The sequence below is a fragment of the Eimeria acervulina genome, genomic scaffold (genome assembly GCF_000499425.1).
Source record: "Eimeria acervulina Houghton genomic scaffold, Eah_scaff242, whole genome shotgun sequence".
Classification (NCBI taxonomy): Eukaryota; Apicomplexa; class Conoidasida; order Eucoccidiorida; family Eimeriidae; genus Eimeria; species Eimeria acervulina.
In genome coordinates, this window is record NW_013548360.1 from 24,233 (window position 1) to 40,000 (window position 15,768).

The 15,768-nt window shown below is 53.9% G+C and overlaps 3 protein-coding genes across 3 annotated transcripts in view; 2 read left to right on the forward strand and 1 right to left on the reverse strand.

Moving 5' to 3' along the window:
• Window positions 1–5,560: 5,560 nt before the first annotated feature.
• EAH_00027870 (hypothetical protein, conserved) lies at window positions 5,561–7,688 on the reverse strand (the record flags this gene model as incomplete). Its single annotated transcript, XM_013392708.1, has 2 exons — window positions 5,561–6,847; window positions 7,554–7,688. The coding sequence occupies 2 exons, from the start codon at window positions 7,686–7,688 to the stop codon at window positions 5,561–5,563; spliced, it is 1,422 nt and encodes a 473-aa protein (XP_013248162.1).
• A 117-nt stretch (window positions 7,689–7,805) lies between these two features.
• EAH_00027880 (WD domain, G-beta repeat-containing protein, putative) lies at window positions 7,806–11,417 on the forward strand (the record flags this gene model as incomplete). Its single annotated transcript, XM_013392709.1, has 7 exons — window positions 7,806–8,491; window positions 8,778–9,104; window positions 9,565–9,635; window positions 9,832–10,090; window positions 10,325–10,569; window positions 10,780–10,989; window positions 11,194–11,417. The coding sequence occupies 7 exons, from the start codon at window positions 7,806–7,808 to the stop codon at window positions 11,415–11,417; spliced, it is 2,022 nt and encodes a 673-aa protein (XP_013248163.1).
• A 2,567-nt stretch (window positions 11,418–13,984) lies between these two features.
• EAH_00027890 (hypothetical protein) overlaps window positions 13,985–15,768 on the forward strand; it is a gene marked incomplete at both ends in the record, with an annotated part of 1,957 nt that continues 173 nt past the window's right edge. The window contains 3 exons of the mRNA XM_013392710.1: window positions 13,985–14,060; window positions 14,512–14,633; window positions 15,705–15,768. The exon at window positions 15,705–15,768 is cut by the window's right edge and continues 173 nt beyond it. Of these exons, the coding sequence (XP_013248164.1) occupies window positions 13,985–14,060; window positions 14,512–14,633; window positions 15,705–15,768 (262 nt within the window). The remainder of the gene's footprint in view (window positions 14,061–14,511; window positions 14,634–15,704) is intronic.

A 15,768-nucleotide genomic window follows, 5' to 3' on the forward strand; every position in this document is an offset into this window, starting at 1 on the left:
CTGCAGTCCTCAAGCTAATGTTGCAGTGCAGCTGCTAATGTTGCAGTGCAGCTGCTAATGTTGCAGTGCTGCTGCTAGTGTTGCTGCTGCTGCTGCTAATGGTGCTCGTGCTGGTGCTGCTGCTGCTGTTAGTGGTGTGGTGCTGCTGCTAGTGCTGCAGCTGCTGCTCATGCCGCTGCGTTTAACACTCTAACGCCTACAAACGCTGCAAATGTAGGAGAAGGCCTAGACACCAGAACAACACTGCTGCTGCTGCTGTTGTTGTTGCTGCATGTGCTGCGGGGCGGGGCCCCAGAGCAGCCGCACATGCAGCAGCAGCAGTAGCAGCAACAGCAGCAGCGCAATGGCTGCAAAGGCCCTTAAATGTGTCTCAAGAGATAAACTGCAATATATTTCTTGCTGCAAACTGACGGTACTTGCAAGCTGCAACAGCAGCAGCAGCAGCAGCAGCTGCTGCTGCTGCTGCTGCTGCTGCTGCTGCGTGGGGTGCTGAAGGGTGTTGGGGGTCTCACCTTTTTCCTTCGGCGCCATCTTCTCTTAGGAGGAAAAAGAAAGAAAGAAAGAAGGGTTAATAAAGAAAAACAAAGATAAACCCCTTTTATATCCTCCTCAGGTGTTGCTGCTGCTGCTGCTGCTGCTACTGCTGCTGCTGCTGCGACTTCCAGGCCCCGCTGCTGCGGCGGCTCTTGCTTGCTGCTGCTGCTGCTGCTGCTGCATGCAACTGCATGCTGCTGAGCACTATTTAAACAACAAAAAATAAAAGATATTAGTTATTGATTTAATTTGTTCATTTTTTTGTTTTCTTTTATTTATATGTGCAGCTTTCCCACTAAAGACGGCCGCAAGACTTCAGCTGCAGCCGCCGCCATAGCAATTGCTGCTGCTGCTGCTGCTGCTGCTGCTGCTGCTGTAGTGAGAGGGGGCCCACCTGGGGGCCCCCTTTCTTGCCTTCTCTAGCGTAGACTTTATAATTAAAATAAGTGTTTTTAATTCCGGGTGTTAATATAGATCTTTTCAACTCCTTTTCCTTCTGAGACAGCTCTATAGCTGCTGTTGCCGCTGCTGCTGCTGCTGTTGCCGTTGCTGCCGGTGCTGCTGCTGCTGCTGCAGCACATCTGCTCCTGCACAGCTGTCGAGGTGTACGTACACCCCGGGCCCCACATGGGGGGCCCCGGGGGGGCCCCAGGGGCCCTGGGGCCTCGCGTGCGGCTACCTAACCCGCTTGTATTTCTTGATGTGGCTGTTGGCGGAAGAAATGCAGGAAGACTCATCTTCCAGGTCTGTGCTGCTGTTGTTGCTGCTGCTGCTGCTGCTGTCTGTGCTTTTGGAAATGCAGCTGTTGCGGTTGTTGCTGCTGCAGGCGCTGCTGCTGTAGGAGCTGTTGGTCCTGCTGAAGCTGTTGCTGGTGGTGCTGCTGCTGCTTTTGCTTCTGTTGTTGCTGCTGCTCGTGCTGCTGTTGCTGCTGCTGCTTGTCAGCTCTTTCGGCTGTTGCTGCTGCTGCTGCTGCTGCTCAGCTGTTTGCGGATCAGCTGCCCATCACGGCGGAGAACTTCCGCTGTCTGTGCACCGGTATGTTCAGCAGCAGCAGCAACAGCAGCAGCAGCAACAGTAGTCATAGTTGCCCTATGAGCCCTATCAGTTAAGAAGCATGTGCCTTCAGCAGACGCAACAGTAGCTGCTGCAGTAGCGGCGACAGCAGCAGCAGCAGCAGCAGAAGCAGCAGCGGCAGCAGCAAAGGGCTCCTCTTTCTCTCTTTCGCTAGCTGCATGCATGATGTGCGCGCATGCGTGGGGTGTCTGTACACTGCAGGAGAGACAGGCCTTGGCTACTACATGCGGCCGCGCTGGTATAAAGGCTCCCCCTTCCACCGCATTATCCCTGGCTTTGTGCGTTTGCTGCTGCTGCTGCTGCTGCTCTTGTTGCTGAGGCAGTGCCATAGCTTTGAACCGGTGATGCTAAAGAGCAGATGATGTTGCTGCTGCTGCTGCTGCTGCTGCTGCTGCTGCGGCTTCGGTTGCTGCAGCAGACAACACACAATGGTGGCCCTGCTACAGCGCCTCCACTCTCTTTTTTACTCTCCTTGCTGCTGCTGCTGCTGCTGCTGCTGCTGCAGATGGCGCAGGGGGGAGACTTCCACAGGGGTGATGGCTACGGAGGCGAGAGCATTTACGGGCAGTTCTTTAGAGATGAAAAATATCTGTACAGACACTCCAAAAGAGGTGAGTACTTCCTTGCTGCAGCAGCAGCAGCAATAGCAGCAGCAACAGCAGCAACAGCAGCAAAGGCAACATCAGCAGCAGTTGCAACGGCAGCAAAAGCATCAGATATTGCCAGGCTTTTCTGCTGCTAGAAGCAGCAGCAGCCTTTTGTAGCAGCATTAGCACTACCATTAGCAGCAGCAGCAACAGCAGCAGCAACAGCAGCAGCAGCAGCAGTGGCCTGATGTTTCCTTCAATGATGAACTCCATGAAACTGCATATTTATTCTTTTGTTCGTTATATCTTATTCTCTCTCTCTTTCTCTTTATCTCTTTATACATATATATATATATATATATTGTATGTTGGGGTGTATGTACACCTCAGGGCTGCTGTCTATGGCGAAGTGCAGAGACAGACACACCGCTAGCAGCCAATTTTTTATTACTTTTGCTGCTGCACCATGGTTAGATGGAAAGCATGTTGTCTTCGGGCAGCTCGAAGCAGGAGAGGAGACACTTCACGCTATTGAAGCAGCAGGCAGCAGCAACGGGAAGCCAAGGAGACTTGTCTCCATCTTTAATTGGTGCTGCTCCTCCTCCTGCTGCTGCTGCTGGTGTTCGGGCTGATGCTGCTGCTGCTGTTCGGGCTGCTGCTGTTGCTGCTACTGCTGGTGTTCGGGCTGCTGCTGCTGCTGCTGTTCGGGCTGCTGCTGCTGCGGTGCCTGTTCGGGCTGCTGGGGCTGCTGTCAGCTGCTGCTTCTGCTATAATTATTATTGCTGCTGCTGCTGCTGGAAATCGTGCTGCTGCTGCTGTTCTAGCTGTTGTTGCAGCCGTTTGTTGCTGTTCATTTGCTCCCACTGTTGGCGTTACGCCTCGTACTGTTGCTGCGTGTTGTGTGGCTGCCGCTGCTGCTGCTGCTGCTGCTGCTTCTGTTTCTGCAGCGGGGAGCTGCAGATGAACGAACTGCGGCGAGTAGATGCAGAGGAGACAAAAGGCCTCCCTACCCTACAACCAGCAGGCCTCGTCATAGATGTATGTACCCCTCTGCTGCTGCTGCTGCTTCTATTGCAGCAGCTGCTGCTTCTGCTGCTGCTGCTGTTTCTGCTGCTGCTTCTGCTGCTGCTGCTGTTTCTGCTGCTGCTTCTGCTGCTGCTGCTGTTTCTGCTGCTGCTTCTGCTGCTTCTGCTGCTGCTGCTGTTTCTGCTGCTGCTGCTGCTGGGTGTTGAGGCGGAGTGTGGGGCTGTCCTTGCGCCGCTGTTGCAGCCAACAAACCGTCCGGAGCTGTACAGACAGTTCACCGGCCCCCCGACCCCTCCGCCGATCCCCCCGGAGGTGCTGCATGCAGCGAAGCACAACTTCTAAACCCCAACTTCATGCACCACAGAAGGGCCCCCAATAGGGGGCCCCATGGGGGCCCCATGGGGGCCCCCCTAGGGGCCTCGGAGCCCTTTCTGAACCCTTTAGAGGCCTCTGTAGGGGCCCCTTGGGGGCCCCGTTAGGGGCCTCGGAATTCCTTCTGAACCCTTTGGGGCCCCCTGTAGGGGGCCCGCGGCTTTCCCTGAACCCTTTGGGGGCCCCTGTAGCGGCCCCACTTGGGGGCCCCCATTGGGGCTTCGTTGGCTCCCCTGAACCCTTTGGGGGCCCCTGTAGGGGCCTTCCTGGGGGCCCCCCTAAATGCGAGGTCTCTGAAGGCCTCGTAGGGGCCTTGGTGGAGTTGTGGGGCCCACAGGGGCCCCCCAAGGGGCCCCTTGGCGATGGGGCCCCCAGTTTGAATCTGTTGCATCATTAATGTTGTCTTAGAGCATATAATATATTTTTCTTAGTATTATTATTATTGCTGCTCTTTCTACTGCTGTTGTTGTCGTTGTTATTCCCCCTATTATTAATATTAAATAATAAGACCTTTATTAATGATAATAATAGTAAGAACGCCAATAATAGTAGTAATAGCAGGAGCAGCAATAATAATAATACGAAGAAAAGAATATAGCTACAATACTCTCGTAGTAAAATAAATAAATAAATAAATAAACATAATAATAATAATAAGACTTAAATAAGAACAATACTAATAATATTAGTATTAATAAATAATAATAAGAAGGGCCCCCCCTTCCTGTCTCACCCACAAGCAAACAGTGGGGCCTCAGGGGGGCCCCTAAGAGGGGACCCCACCTTATTGGGGGCCCCCGTAAGGAAGTTGGGGGCCCCTAAGAGGGGCCCCCGATCTCTAATAAAGACAAGTGCTGCTGGGGTTTAATCGCAGGCCCTGCTGAGGCTGTTGTTTGAGGAAAGACAGAAAGAGACAGTGAGACAGAAAGAGACAGAGAGAGACAGAGACAGAGACAGACAGAGACAGAGAGGGAGAGAGACGGAGAGAGAGAGAGAGACAGACACAGAGAGACAGACACAGAGAGAGACAGAAAGGGACAGAGACAGAGAGACAGAGACAGAGAGACACAGAGAGAGACAGAGACAGAGACAGACAGAAAGAGACAGGCAGACAGAGACAGGCAGACGGAGAAAGACAGACGGAGAGATAGAGGGGGAGACAGAGACAGACAGAGACAGAGAGACAGAGACAGACAGACGAAGAGAAAGAGACAGACACAGAGAGAGACAGACAAATAGAGAGAAAGAGAGAGAGAGGCCGAGGAACAGAGAGGAGACAGCTGAGGCTGGGTGTCTCCTTTTGGGTTTTGTTTGTTGTTTTTGATTTGTATGAGGCATTAATAAATATTGTTATAGATGGAGCCCTTCATATAAATATTATATATATTATATATATTAATATAATAATTAGACAATATGAGATACTGTTATACATAATAGATATAATAATACTAATAAGACCTTTACATAAGATATTATTTATATAATTTATATAAAATAATATCGCATATAAAAGCAGCAGCAATCGTCTGTACACCCACAAGGAGACAGCAGATAAGCTGTCTCCTGTCTTTCTCCTGTTATTCTCTGTCTCTTGTTGAAGAGAGACAAATAATGCATGCAGATAAAGATAAACAAATAATGCATGCAGGGCTCAGTCTGGGGTGTACAGACAGACACGCATATATAATATATATATAATCTAAATCAAAGAAAGCATAGACAAGATAAATAAACAAATAAATAACTAAATAAAGACTAACGGCTTAAGGAAAGCTCAACTCTCCCTCTTGCTCTTTCTATACACCTGAGGAGACACCTGAGGAGACACCTGAGGAGACACCTGAGGAGACACCTGAAAAGACCGTTGAGGAGACACCTGAAAAGACCGTTGAGGAGACTGTTGAGGGGATAGTTGAGGAGACAGCTGGCGAGACAGTTGGGTGCTGCTGTCTCTATTTGTCTAATCACAGAAAGGCCCCATAGCTACCTGCTCTGCTAGCGATGCTGCTGCGCCGGACTCTCCGTTTCCTGTCAATGCCGCCGAGCACATCCTGCTGCTGCTGTTGCTGCTGTTGCTGCTGCTGCTGTTGCTGCTGCTGTTGCTGCGGCGCCGCAGTTATCCCGCTGTAGCTTTCTGTGTCTGTGTCTTCTTGACCGTGCATTTTAACAAGCTTCCTATCTCTTGGGGGGCCCCCCAGGGGCCCTCCCGTACACCCGGGGCCCCCTGGGGCCCCCCCTGTTGAGCTGAAGAGTGCTGCTGGAAGCAGCAGCTGCAGCAGTTGCTGCGGCTCTAGTGTATCCATAGATTCTGTTGTTGTTCGCGTTATATGATGCATTACTCCTGAAGGAGTTCTTTCAGCGAAGTCTCTTGTAACAGTTACACTCTTCTCCCCAGGTAGGGGCCCCCCAGATACAGGGGCCCCCCCAGGGGCCCCCCCACCAGGGGGGGCCCCCTGTACCTGCCGCGCCTGGGGGCCCCCTCTTCCACCGGCGACTGCATGCGGCGCAGCAGCACCAACCCCTGGACGCTGCGGTGTATGTGCAGGGGGGCCCCTAGTGGGGGCCCCCCCCATCCGGGTCCTTCCAAGGGCCCCAGATGATGCAGGGGGATGTACAGAGCCTTTTGCTGCTGAAGCAGCAGCAGATGCCTTAGGAAGCCCCAAGTAGTGCCCCTTAGATGCTGCTGCTGCTGCAGCAGAAGCAGACTTCGCTGAGAGGGCTACTGCAGCAGGAGGCGCGGTGCTGCTGCCGCCAGCGGAAGCCGTTGTTGTTGCTGCTGCTGCTGCTGCTGCCCCCCCGATTGGGGGAGAGGTCCCTGCTGCGCTGCTGCTGTGCTGCACTGCGCTCGCCAGCAGCTGACATCCCCCTGCTGTGCCGTCTACTGCAGCAGCAGCAGCAGCAGTCCCCTTTGCATGCAGCAAATGGCCAAGGCCCCCGGCCTTTAAGAAGGAGACACCTGCTGCTGCTGCGGGCTTGGTGCTGCCAGCAGCAAGTGCTGCTGCTGCAGCAGCTTTACCTCCCGCCAACAGCGAAGAGGCTGCACCTAACAGACCCACAATTTCTACCGGCATCTTGCTGTTGCTGCTGCTCCTGCTGATCCTGATGCTGCTGATGCTGCTGGTGCTGCTCCTGCTGCAACTGCTGTTCGCGTTGCAGCTGCTGCAGATCCTTATGATGCTGCTGCTGCAGGTGTTGTTGATGTTATTGTTGTTGCTGCTGCTGCTGTTTTTGGAGTTGCTGTTCTTCGAGGGCTGTTAAAGGCGAAGGTCACCGCCGTCGAGCGCCTTCCCGCCACCGCTGCTGCTGCTGCTGCTGCTGCTGCTGCTGCAGTCGCTGTCTCTGCTGCTGCTTAAGATCAAAGAAGGTTTTCTGAATGAAAGGGAGGGATAACTCTCTACACAGACTCCGCTCTTCCCCAGCGCTCCACCGCCTCGATAGCAGCAGCAGCGCAACAACAGCAGCAGCCGTACCAGCAGCAGCAGCAGCAGCAGAGCAGCTGCAGCACCTAGAATGGCGGTGTATTATTTAATTAAAAAGTCTACAAAGAAAATGCAAAGTCACAAAATACAGAAGATAAATGTAGAGGGCATTAACCTTCAATCACTACTACTACTGCTGCTGCTGCTGCTGCTGCAGCTGCTGCTGCTGCTGCTGCTGTCGGCGGTGGCGAGTTGAGTGGATGTACACTTTAGCAAGGACCGTAGCCGTATGCTTTTCCTCCTAAGGGTTTAGGGTTTAGGGTTTAGGGTTTAGGGCTTGTTTCAAAGGGTTAGGGACAGAGAGAAGCCGCAGGGCCTCAGCGCACTGCCCTCCAGAGACCGTTGGTTCGGCGCAGCAACAGCAGCAGCAGCAGCAGCAGCAGCAGCAGCGGTAGCAGCAGCGGCAGCAGCAGCAGCAGCAGAAGCATGGGCTCACCCAGAGTATATCCTGAACCCAATTAAATATTATTTTAAATACCTTTTGGAAATTGTTTGCAGCGGCAGCAGCAGCAGCAGCAGCAGCAGCAGCAGCAGAAGGGACCTGTCCCCCCTTGACTGCTGCTGCCTTCGCTGCCTTTGGGGCCCCACAGGGGCCCCCTGCTGCTGTCGGCATCGCTCTTGCAGATACTCCCAAAGAAGATTATATCAAACCCTAAACCCTAAACCCTAAACCCTAAACACTAACCCTAAAGCGTGAATTATTTCTACGGAGAAGGGCGACGGCGACAGGATGCAGCAAACTGCAGCTGCTGCTGCAGCAGCAGCAGCAGCAGCAGCGCCAGCAGCACATACTGCAGCAGCAGATGCTGCAGCAGCAGAAGCTGTAGCAATTCCTGCAGCAGAAACTTCTGCTACACCAGGAGCAGCAGCAGATGCTGCACCAGGAGCAGCAGCAGATGCTGCACCAGGAGCAGCAGCAGATGCTGCAGCAGGAACTGCTGCTGCTGCTGCTGCTGCTGCTGCTGCTGCAGCTACCTCCCGCATCTTTGCTTCCTTTTCCACTGCCTATACACCCGACTGCATTGAGTCCTGGAGTCAGCATGCAGCGTCTTGTCTTGCCCGGCGTTCTGCTGCTGCTGCTGCTGCAGCAGCAACAACAGAAGAGGAAGCAGCAGCGGATATAACAAAGCGGCCTTTCGAAGGTCCGCTACTTGCTGCAGCAGAAGCAGCCAACAGCAACAGCAGAAGTAGCAACAGCAGCAACAGCAGCAGCAGCAGCAGCAGCGATCTGTTTGTCGTTGGGATGTATCAATATGAAGAGACAACCCGCATGCGTAGGGGGGGCCTTTCTTTCTATACCCTGCAGCAGCAGCAGCAGCAGCAGCAGGACTCAGCAGCAGCAGCAGCAGCGCCATCCGTTCGTTGCATTCTTGAACATTTTACAGACTCTTTCGGGTGTCTAGACACCCGGTGGCTGTGTGCTGCTGATGGTTGCTGCTGCTGCAGCAGCAGCAGCAGCACCGGTAGCGATGGGCTTCCTGTAAGACAATTGTCTCCTTCTGCTGCCGACGCTGTTGCTGCTGCTACTGCCGCTTCTGCTGCTGCTGTTGTTGTTTCCCCCGCCGAAACTGCATCCACATCTGCTGCAGCTACTGTTGCTGCTGCTGTCGCTGCTGCTGCTGCTGCTGCTGCAGTTGAACTTTGCTTCTCTTCTGGCTGTGATTGGCTCGGACTGCGCGTTGCATGCGTTTCGGGTGTCAAGACACCCGGAAGACGAGGGGGAAGACAGCAGCAGCAGCAGCAACAACAACAACAACAGCAGCAGCAGCACGAAAAGCGGAAGGAGCAGCAGCCTCAGCTGCAGTGCTGCAGCGCGAGTGCCGCTGCTGCTGTCGCCCGGCAGAGACCACATAGGACTCAGCCTAGACCCTCTAAATGAGCAGCCCCAGTATGCTGCTGCTGCTGCTGCTGCTGGTGTTGCAGCTGTTGTTGCTGCTGCTGCTGCTGCTGCTGTTGCTATTGCTGATGCTGCTACTGCTGCTGCTGCTAGTGATGCTGCGGTTCCCCTTGCTGTCGTTGATGTTGTGGCGTCCGCCCTAGCTATTGGTGCTGTTGTTGTTGTTGCTGCTTCCTGCTGTTGCTGATGCTGCTGCTGTTCCTGCTGTTGCTGCAGCTGTTGTTGTTGTTGCTTCTGCTGCTCCTCTCCCTTTGCTTTCTGGAGGGCGCCGCGCTGCTGTGCTCTTACTCTTCTGCTGCCGATGCTGCAACCGCTGCTGCTGCTGCTGCTTCTGCTGCTGCAGGCTAATTGCTGCAACGTGCTCGGATGGTTCTGCTGCTGTAGTTCAGGACTTAGAGCGGGTGGTGCTACGCTGGCAAGTTTGTTGTTGCTGCTGCTGCTGTTTGCATGCGGTTTGCTGCTGCTGCAGTTTGCACGCAGTTTGCTGCTGCTGATGCTTGGATGCAAACTGGGCTCGCTGCTGCTGCAATTTGCATGCGTGTTGCTGCTTCTGCTGCTGCTGCAATTTGCATGCGTGTTGCTGCTGCTGCAGGAAGGCCCACGAAGCGGAGGCCTGGGCTGTGGCGGTCTCCCCGACTTCAGGCGGCAGCACCGTAGCTACGGGTCAGTGCTGCTGCTGTTGCTGCTGCAGCAGCTGCTGCTGCTGCTGCAACACCGGCTGCTGCAGACCGTATACCCTTCGCGTGCTACATCTTTGTTGCTTCTGCTGTGTTTATTGAGGTGTATGTACACTCCAGTTTGCTTCTTCTTCTTGCTGCTGATGTGCATGTACACCTGAATTGCTGCATTTGCTGCTCAGGAGCTGATGACTGCTGCCTCCGTCTGTGGGACATCCGCAGCTGCTGCAGCTCTCCTGCAGCAGAAGCAAGCATTCTTAGCAGGGGCAGCAGCAGGAGCAGCAGCAGGAGCAGCAGCAGGAGCAGCAGCAGGAGCAGCAGCAGAAGCAGCAGCAGCAGCAGACCCCCTCGTCTGCATGCAGAGAACAGCAGCAGCCACACCATGGGCGTTACTTCTTTGTCTTTTTCTCCTTCTTATTCTTTTCTCTTGCTGTCGGGGAGGTAATCAGAAAAACCCTTTTGGGGCTTTCTTGCTTCTATCCGTTGCATGCATGCAAACAAACCCTAAACTCTAAACCCTAAACCCTAAAACCTAAAGGCGTATAAAGCCCTCTGTGCGCCTTAGTCTGTCTGTCTGTCTACAACTCCCTGCCGCAGCATATTCTGCATCTGCTGCATTTGCTGCTGTTGCTGCTGCTGCTGCTGTTGCTGCTGCTGCTGCTATGGGCCCCACAGCTACGACGGCTACCTCCGCTGCTTCGACCTGCGGCAGCTCCGCCGCCCTCTCTCCGAATACAAAACATCAGGGGGCCTCTGGAGGCTTCGCCACTCTTGGGGGCCCCTATGGGGGGGCCCCCTAGAAGGGGGGCCCCCAGGGGGGCCCCTAGAGGGGGGGCCCCTAGAAGGGGGTTTAGAAAGGGCACGGGTGGGGGGCCCTTTGCTTCTTGCTGCTTGCTGCCACGGAGGCTGTGAGGTTTGGAGTATGCAAGCAGGAGGTGAGCAGCAGCACATACGAACAGCAGCAGCAGATCCTGCTGCTGCTGTTGCTGTGGCTGTTGATTAGTTGGTTTACGAGTGCTTGCGCTGTTGCTGTTGTTGTTGCTACTGCTGTTGCTGCTGCTGCTACTGCTGCTGCTGGTGAGGGGAAAAGGGTGTGTCTCAGCTATGTGCGGTTTCTTTGCTGCTCGCAGCGGGGGCTACTGCTGCACCGCAGCTGCAGCGGCTGCTGCAGCAGCAGCTCCACAAGTCTATGACTTATGGAATAACTCAGCTATGCTGTATACCTCAGCAGCAGCAGCAGCAGCAGCAGCAGCAGCAACAGCAGCAGCAGCAGTTTATAGGGGCTTCTGTTGGCTTCTACGACAAGAGCGTTTGCGTCTGGCAGCAACTCCTGCCTGCACGTGAGGGCTCTGCTCCTTATTAAGGGCTGCTCTAAACCCTAAACCCTAAACCCTAAACCCTAGAGAGTGTCGTAGGAAAGACCCTTCTACAGCAGAAACAGCCGGGGCGGGTCCCTTGTCCAGCAAATAGAAAAGAAGGCTAGGGTTTGGGGTTTGCTGCTGCTAGGGTTTAGGGTTTTAGATAAGGGTTTAGGGTTTTTGAAGCTTCTCGTGGAGCAGCAGCAGCGCGAGAAGCAACAGCAGTCGCTGCTGCTGCTGCGTTTGCTGCTGTCGAACATTCGCAACAGCAGCAGCAGCAGCAGCAGCAGGGGTCAGCAGCACCAGCGTTGTCTCCTCTTTGCCCTTGTCTCCTCAGAGACAGCACGAGGAGACAGTTGCTGCAGGGGTGGTGGAGGTGCGCCGTAAGTGCAAACGAGTGTTGGCAGTAGCTGCTGCTGCTGCTGCAGCAGTTGCTGCTGGGGAAGTATGCCGTTAGCAGCAGCAGCAGCTGCTGCTGCTGTTCCAGGAGCAGCAAGAGACACTGTCAACGGATTTGAGTAAGGAATTGTGCAGAAGGAGACAGGCAGCAGCTGCGGTTCATACGCCCCACCCCAATATAGGGGGGGCCCCCCGGGGCCCCCCGGGGGCCCCTGCAGCATTGCTGCTGCTGCTGGAGAGCCGCTGCTGCAGTCCCATAAGGGGAAATACTGTGGCCAGGTACAACTGCCTGCAGCAGCAGCAGCAGCAGCAGAAGCAGCAGCAATGTTAAGAGAGGCGTAGATAACGACCAGAGCCTCACAAACACAGCAGCAGCATTAGCAGCAGTAGCAGCAGTAGCCGCAGCAGCATTAGCAGAAACAGTACTAGCAACAGCAACATTGGCAGCGGCAGCCCTAGCAGCAGCAGTACTGGCAACAGCAGCATTAGCAGCAGCAGCACTAACAGCAGCATTACTAGCAGCAGCAGCATTAGCAGCAGCAGCGCTAGCAGCAGCAGCAGATGGTTTAGGGTGTCTCTTTTCAGTTCCTATTGAAGAACGGGCATAGGTGAAGCAGCAAACTTGCCTGGCGGCGGCTGCTGCGGCTGCTGGAGAAGCAGCGGCTGCTGCTGCTGCAGCAAGAGGTGTCCCTGCTCTGCAGCTGCTGCTTCTTCTGTCCCTGTAGCGTACCCAGTGGGCTGCTGCTGCAGCAGCAGCGGCTGCTGTTGTTGCTGCACCAACTGCTGCTGTTGTAGGGGCTCCATCGGCGTCCTCCCCTCCTCTTATGCCTGTGTTCCTGTTGCTGCTGCTGCTGCTGCTGCAGCAGCTGCTGCTGTTGCTGCTGCTGAGACGACGGTGGTTATACAGGCAGCAGCAGCAACTAATATGTCTCTTCTTGCCACTAAAGCCCTGTCTCTGCCTTATACCTTTAAAGTAATAAACTCAACAACTGACTGTCTCCTGTGTGCAATGTTTCAGCAGCAGCAGCAGCTGCTGCTGTTGCTACTGTTGCTGCTGCTGCTGCTGCTGCTGCTGCTGTGGAAATAAGCTGCGTACTCACTCCAGCAGATCTGTTTAGAGAAGCTTGTATCTTTCAGGAGGGAGATAGCAGCACCAGCAGCAGCAGCACCAGCTGCAGCAGCAACTGCAAGACAGGTGACCTCGCTGCTGCAGCAGCAGCAGCAGCAGCAGCAGCTCACAGAGACAAAGAGTTAAACGAAGTCAAACTACTAAATTAAAAATAAAAACTCCTATTTTAAATGCAGTGGTGCATGCAGCAGCAGCACCAGCAACAGCTGTGGCAGCAGCAGCTGTTTCTGCTGCTGCAGCTGCAGCTGCAGCAGCCTGCACACTGCTCTCACAGCCCGCAGCAGCAAACAGCAACAGCAACAGCGGCAGCAGCAGCAGCAAACGCGAATTAGGGATTAAATTGGCGGTAAATCTCCCCTTAAGAGACACCATGGCCGCTACAGCTACTGCTGCTGCTACGGCTGCTGCTGCTACGGCTGCTGCTGCTGCTGTGCTGCTGCTGCTGCTGCTGCTGCCATGCCGATAGTTGCTGACATGAAAGCTGCTGCTTTTACTGTTTGCACAGCTACTTCTGTTGCGTGTCAGATGCTGTTGCTGCTGCTGTTACTGCTGCTGTTACTGCTGCTGTTGCTGCTGCTGTTGCTGCTGCTGTTGCTGTTGCTGCTATTCTTGCTGTTGCTGCTGGGCTTGCCGCTGGTGCTTTTTGTTGCTGTTTCGGCTGTTGTTGGTCGTGCTTCTAGTGTCCGTTCTACTGCTTCTGGTGTTACTGCTGCTGCTGCTGCTGCTGCATGCATAACGCGAGCCACACACCTTCCTGTTAGGCGTCACCTCCTGCTCCTCTGCTGCTGCTGCAGTTGCCACAGTTACTGCTGCTGCAGCTGCTGCAGTTACTACTGCTGCTGCTGCTACAGTTACTGCTGCTTCAGCTGCTGCAGTTACTGCTGCTGCAGCTGCTGCATTCACTGCTGCTGCAGCACGAGGAGATCCTATTATTTGCTGTTAGGGGATAACCACAATGTGCAGCAGGCAACACCAAGCAGCCCTTCAGTACCGGCAGCGCTTTGAGTCTACAGGCAGCTTGTGGGGTGTACAGGCAGCTCGTTGGGTGTACAGGCAGCTCGTTGGGTGTACAGGCAGCTCGTTGAGTGTACAGGCAGCTTGTGGGGTGTACAGGCAGCTCCTTACTGTAAAGTTGCAGCATCTTCTGCCTTCCACCTGCATTGCTGCATGCAGCAGCTTGTCTTGCGGGGCTCTTCGAGCAGCTACAGTTGAAGAGCAGCAGCAGCAGCAGCAGCAGCAGCAGGAGTGAAGAGTGAAGAAACCAACTAGCAAAGCGTAATGCTGCTGAGTGCTGTTGATGTGTCTCTCTTTTTGTATACATACAGCAGCACTTCGTTGTCTCTCTCTGCTGCATCTAATGCAATAACAGCCTGCCCTTCGCTCTCCGTGCTGCTGCTGCTGCTGCTGCTGGCTGTATAAGAGACGCTGCAAGCAGAAGAGGACCCCACTATGAGGCGGTTATTGCAGCATCAGCAGCAGCAGCAGCAGCTGCTGCAGCAGAAAGAGAAAGGAAAGGAGAAGCAAGGTGAATTGCCTCTCTTTTAAAAAGCAAGAGACAAGGAGACAGACTCAGCAGCAAGTGTCTCCGCCTCTTGCAGCAGCTTAACACCAACCATCTCTCTTGCGTCCTCGTGCTGCTGCTGCTGCTGCTGCTCACAGGAGCTCGCGAATGGCTGTTGCAGCAGCAACTGCAGCAGCAGCTGCTACTACTGCTGCAACAGCAGCAGCAGCAGTCTTCCTAACCGGCTGCTGCTAGTCCTGCCCCTCTCTCTCCCTACAGCGCGCTGCTGCAGTCAGTAGGGCTACGTACTGCTGCTGCTTGCTGCTGCTGCATGCTGCTGCTGCATGCTGCTGCTGCATGCAGCCCCGTTGCTATGGCCCTAAGCTCTATTTTATGTGTCTCCTCTATTGGGGTTTAGTAATCGTGCAGACTCTTTGCTGCTGCTGTTGCTGAGCTGCTGCTGCTGGTGTCTCAGGGAAGGAACACAGGAGAAAGCTAAATACAGCAGCACCTTACCCAGCAGGAACAGCAGCAACAGCAGCAGCTGCAGCAGCAACACTCCGCCAGCAGCAGCAGAAGCCAATGCCCAGCTCGGCCGTAAGCAACACAAGCGCATGCAGCAGCAGCAGCAGATCAATAAGCAGCAGCTGCAGCAGCAACAACAGCAATTGACAGCAACACGACCAATCATACAGCCACAGAAGCCACTGCAGCAGCAGCAGCAGCAGCAACATAAATATAAAGTTATTTTTTTAGCATCATAAAATAAAACAACTACTAGAATTTTTAATGCATATTTCCACTTCTCCAGATCTTTGTCCTCCCTTTTTATTTCTACCTTTTACAGGCTGCTGCATTAATTCAATATAAGATACTCTATATATATATATATATAGAGTACTTTATCTCTTATACTTCTGCAGCGACTCCCTCCTATTAGATCTACTCTTGGGCCCCCCTGCCGCATTCCGCTGCGTCTATTCCCCCTTAATTCATATATTAAAAAGGCATTCAGCGCAGCAGCAGCAGCAATAGCAACAGCAGTAGCAGCAGCAGCAGCAGCAACTTGCTCGTCTATGTCTGTTGGCGCTTCCTTCTGTGTTGGCTGCGCCTCCGGTGTATTGTATTTTGTTTTTCTTATCCCTTTAATATTTAGTTAACTGATTGTTTAATTTAAAGCAGCAAATAATAGGGCGACTACAGCAGCAGCAGCAACAGCAGCAGCAGCAGCAGCAGCAGCAAAGAAACAGCTCCACAGCACGGCGTGCAGCAAAGCGAAGCAGGAGCAACAAAGCAGCTACCTCTGTCTTTAAACAAATAAAATATAACTAAACGTCTCAAATAAAATAAATAAAGACAAAACCAAATAGAAAACAACAAACAACAGCACTCTAGCAGCAGCAGCAACAGCAGCAGGAGCAGCGCTCGCTGCTGTTGACCGTTGTTGCCGCTGCTGCCTTCTGCATGCAGCATCTGGGGTGTACATACACCTCAATTCTTGTCTTTTTCTTTCCTTGCATTCTAACTCTCTCCGCTTTAGCTAGCTGCTTAGGCTGTCTCTGCTGCATAGGAGGGGCCCCCAGCTGCAGCAAACCCCTAGACACGGGATCCAGCTGTCTGGGCAGCTTGCTACTGCTCCTGCTGCTGCTGCTCCTGCTGCTGCTGCAGCAACCAGCCTCGTGCTGCAGCAGCGACCCTGGAGGCCCCCCGTGTGCAGCGGCGACTCCCCTGC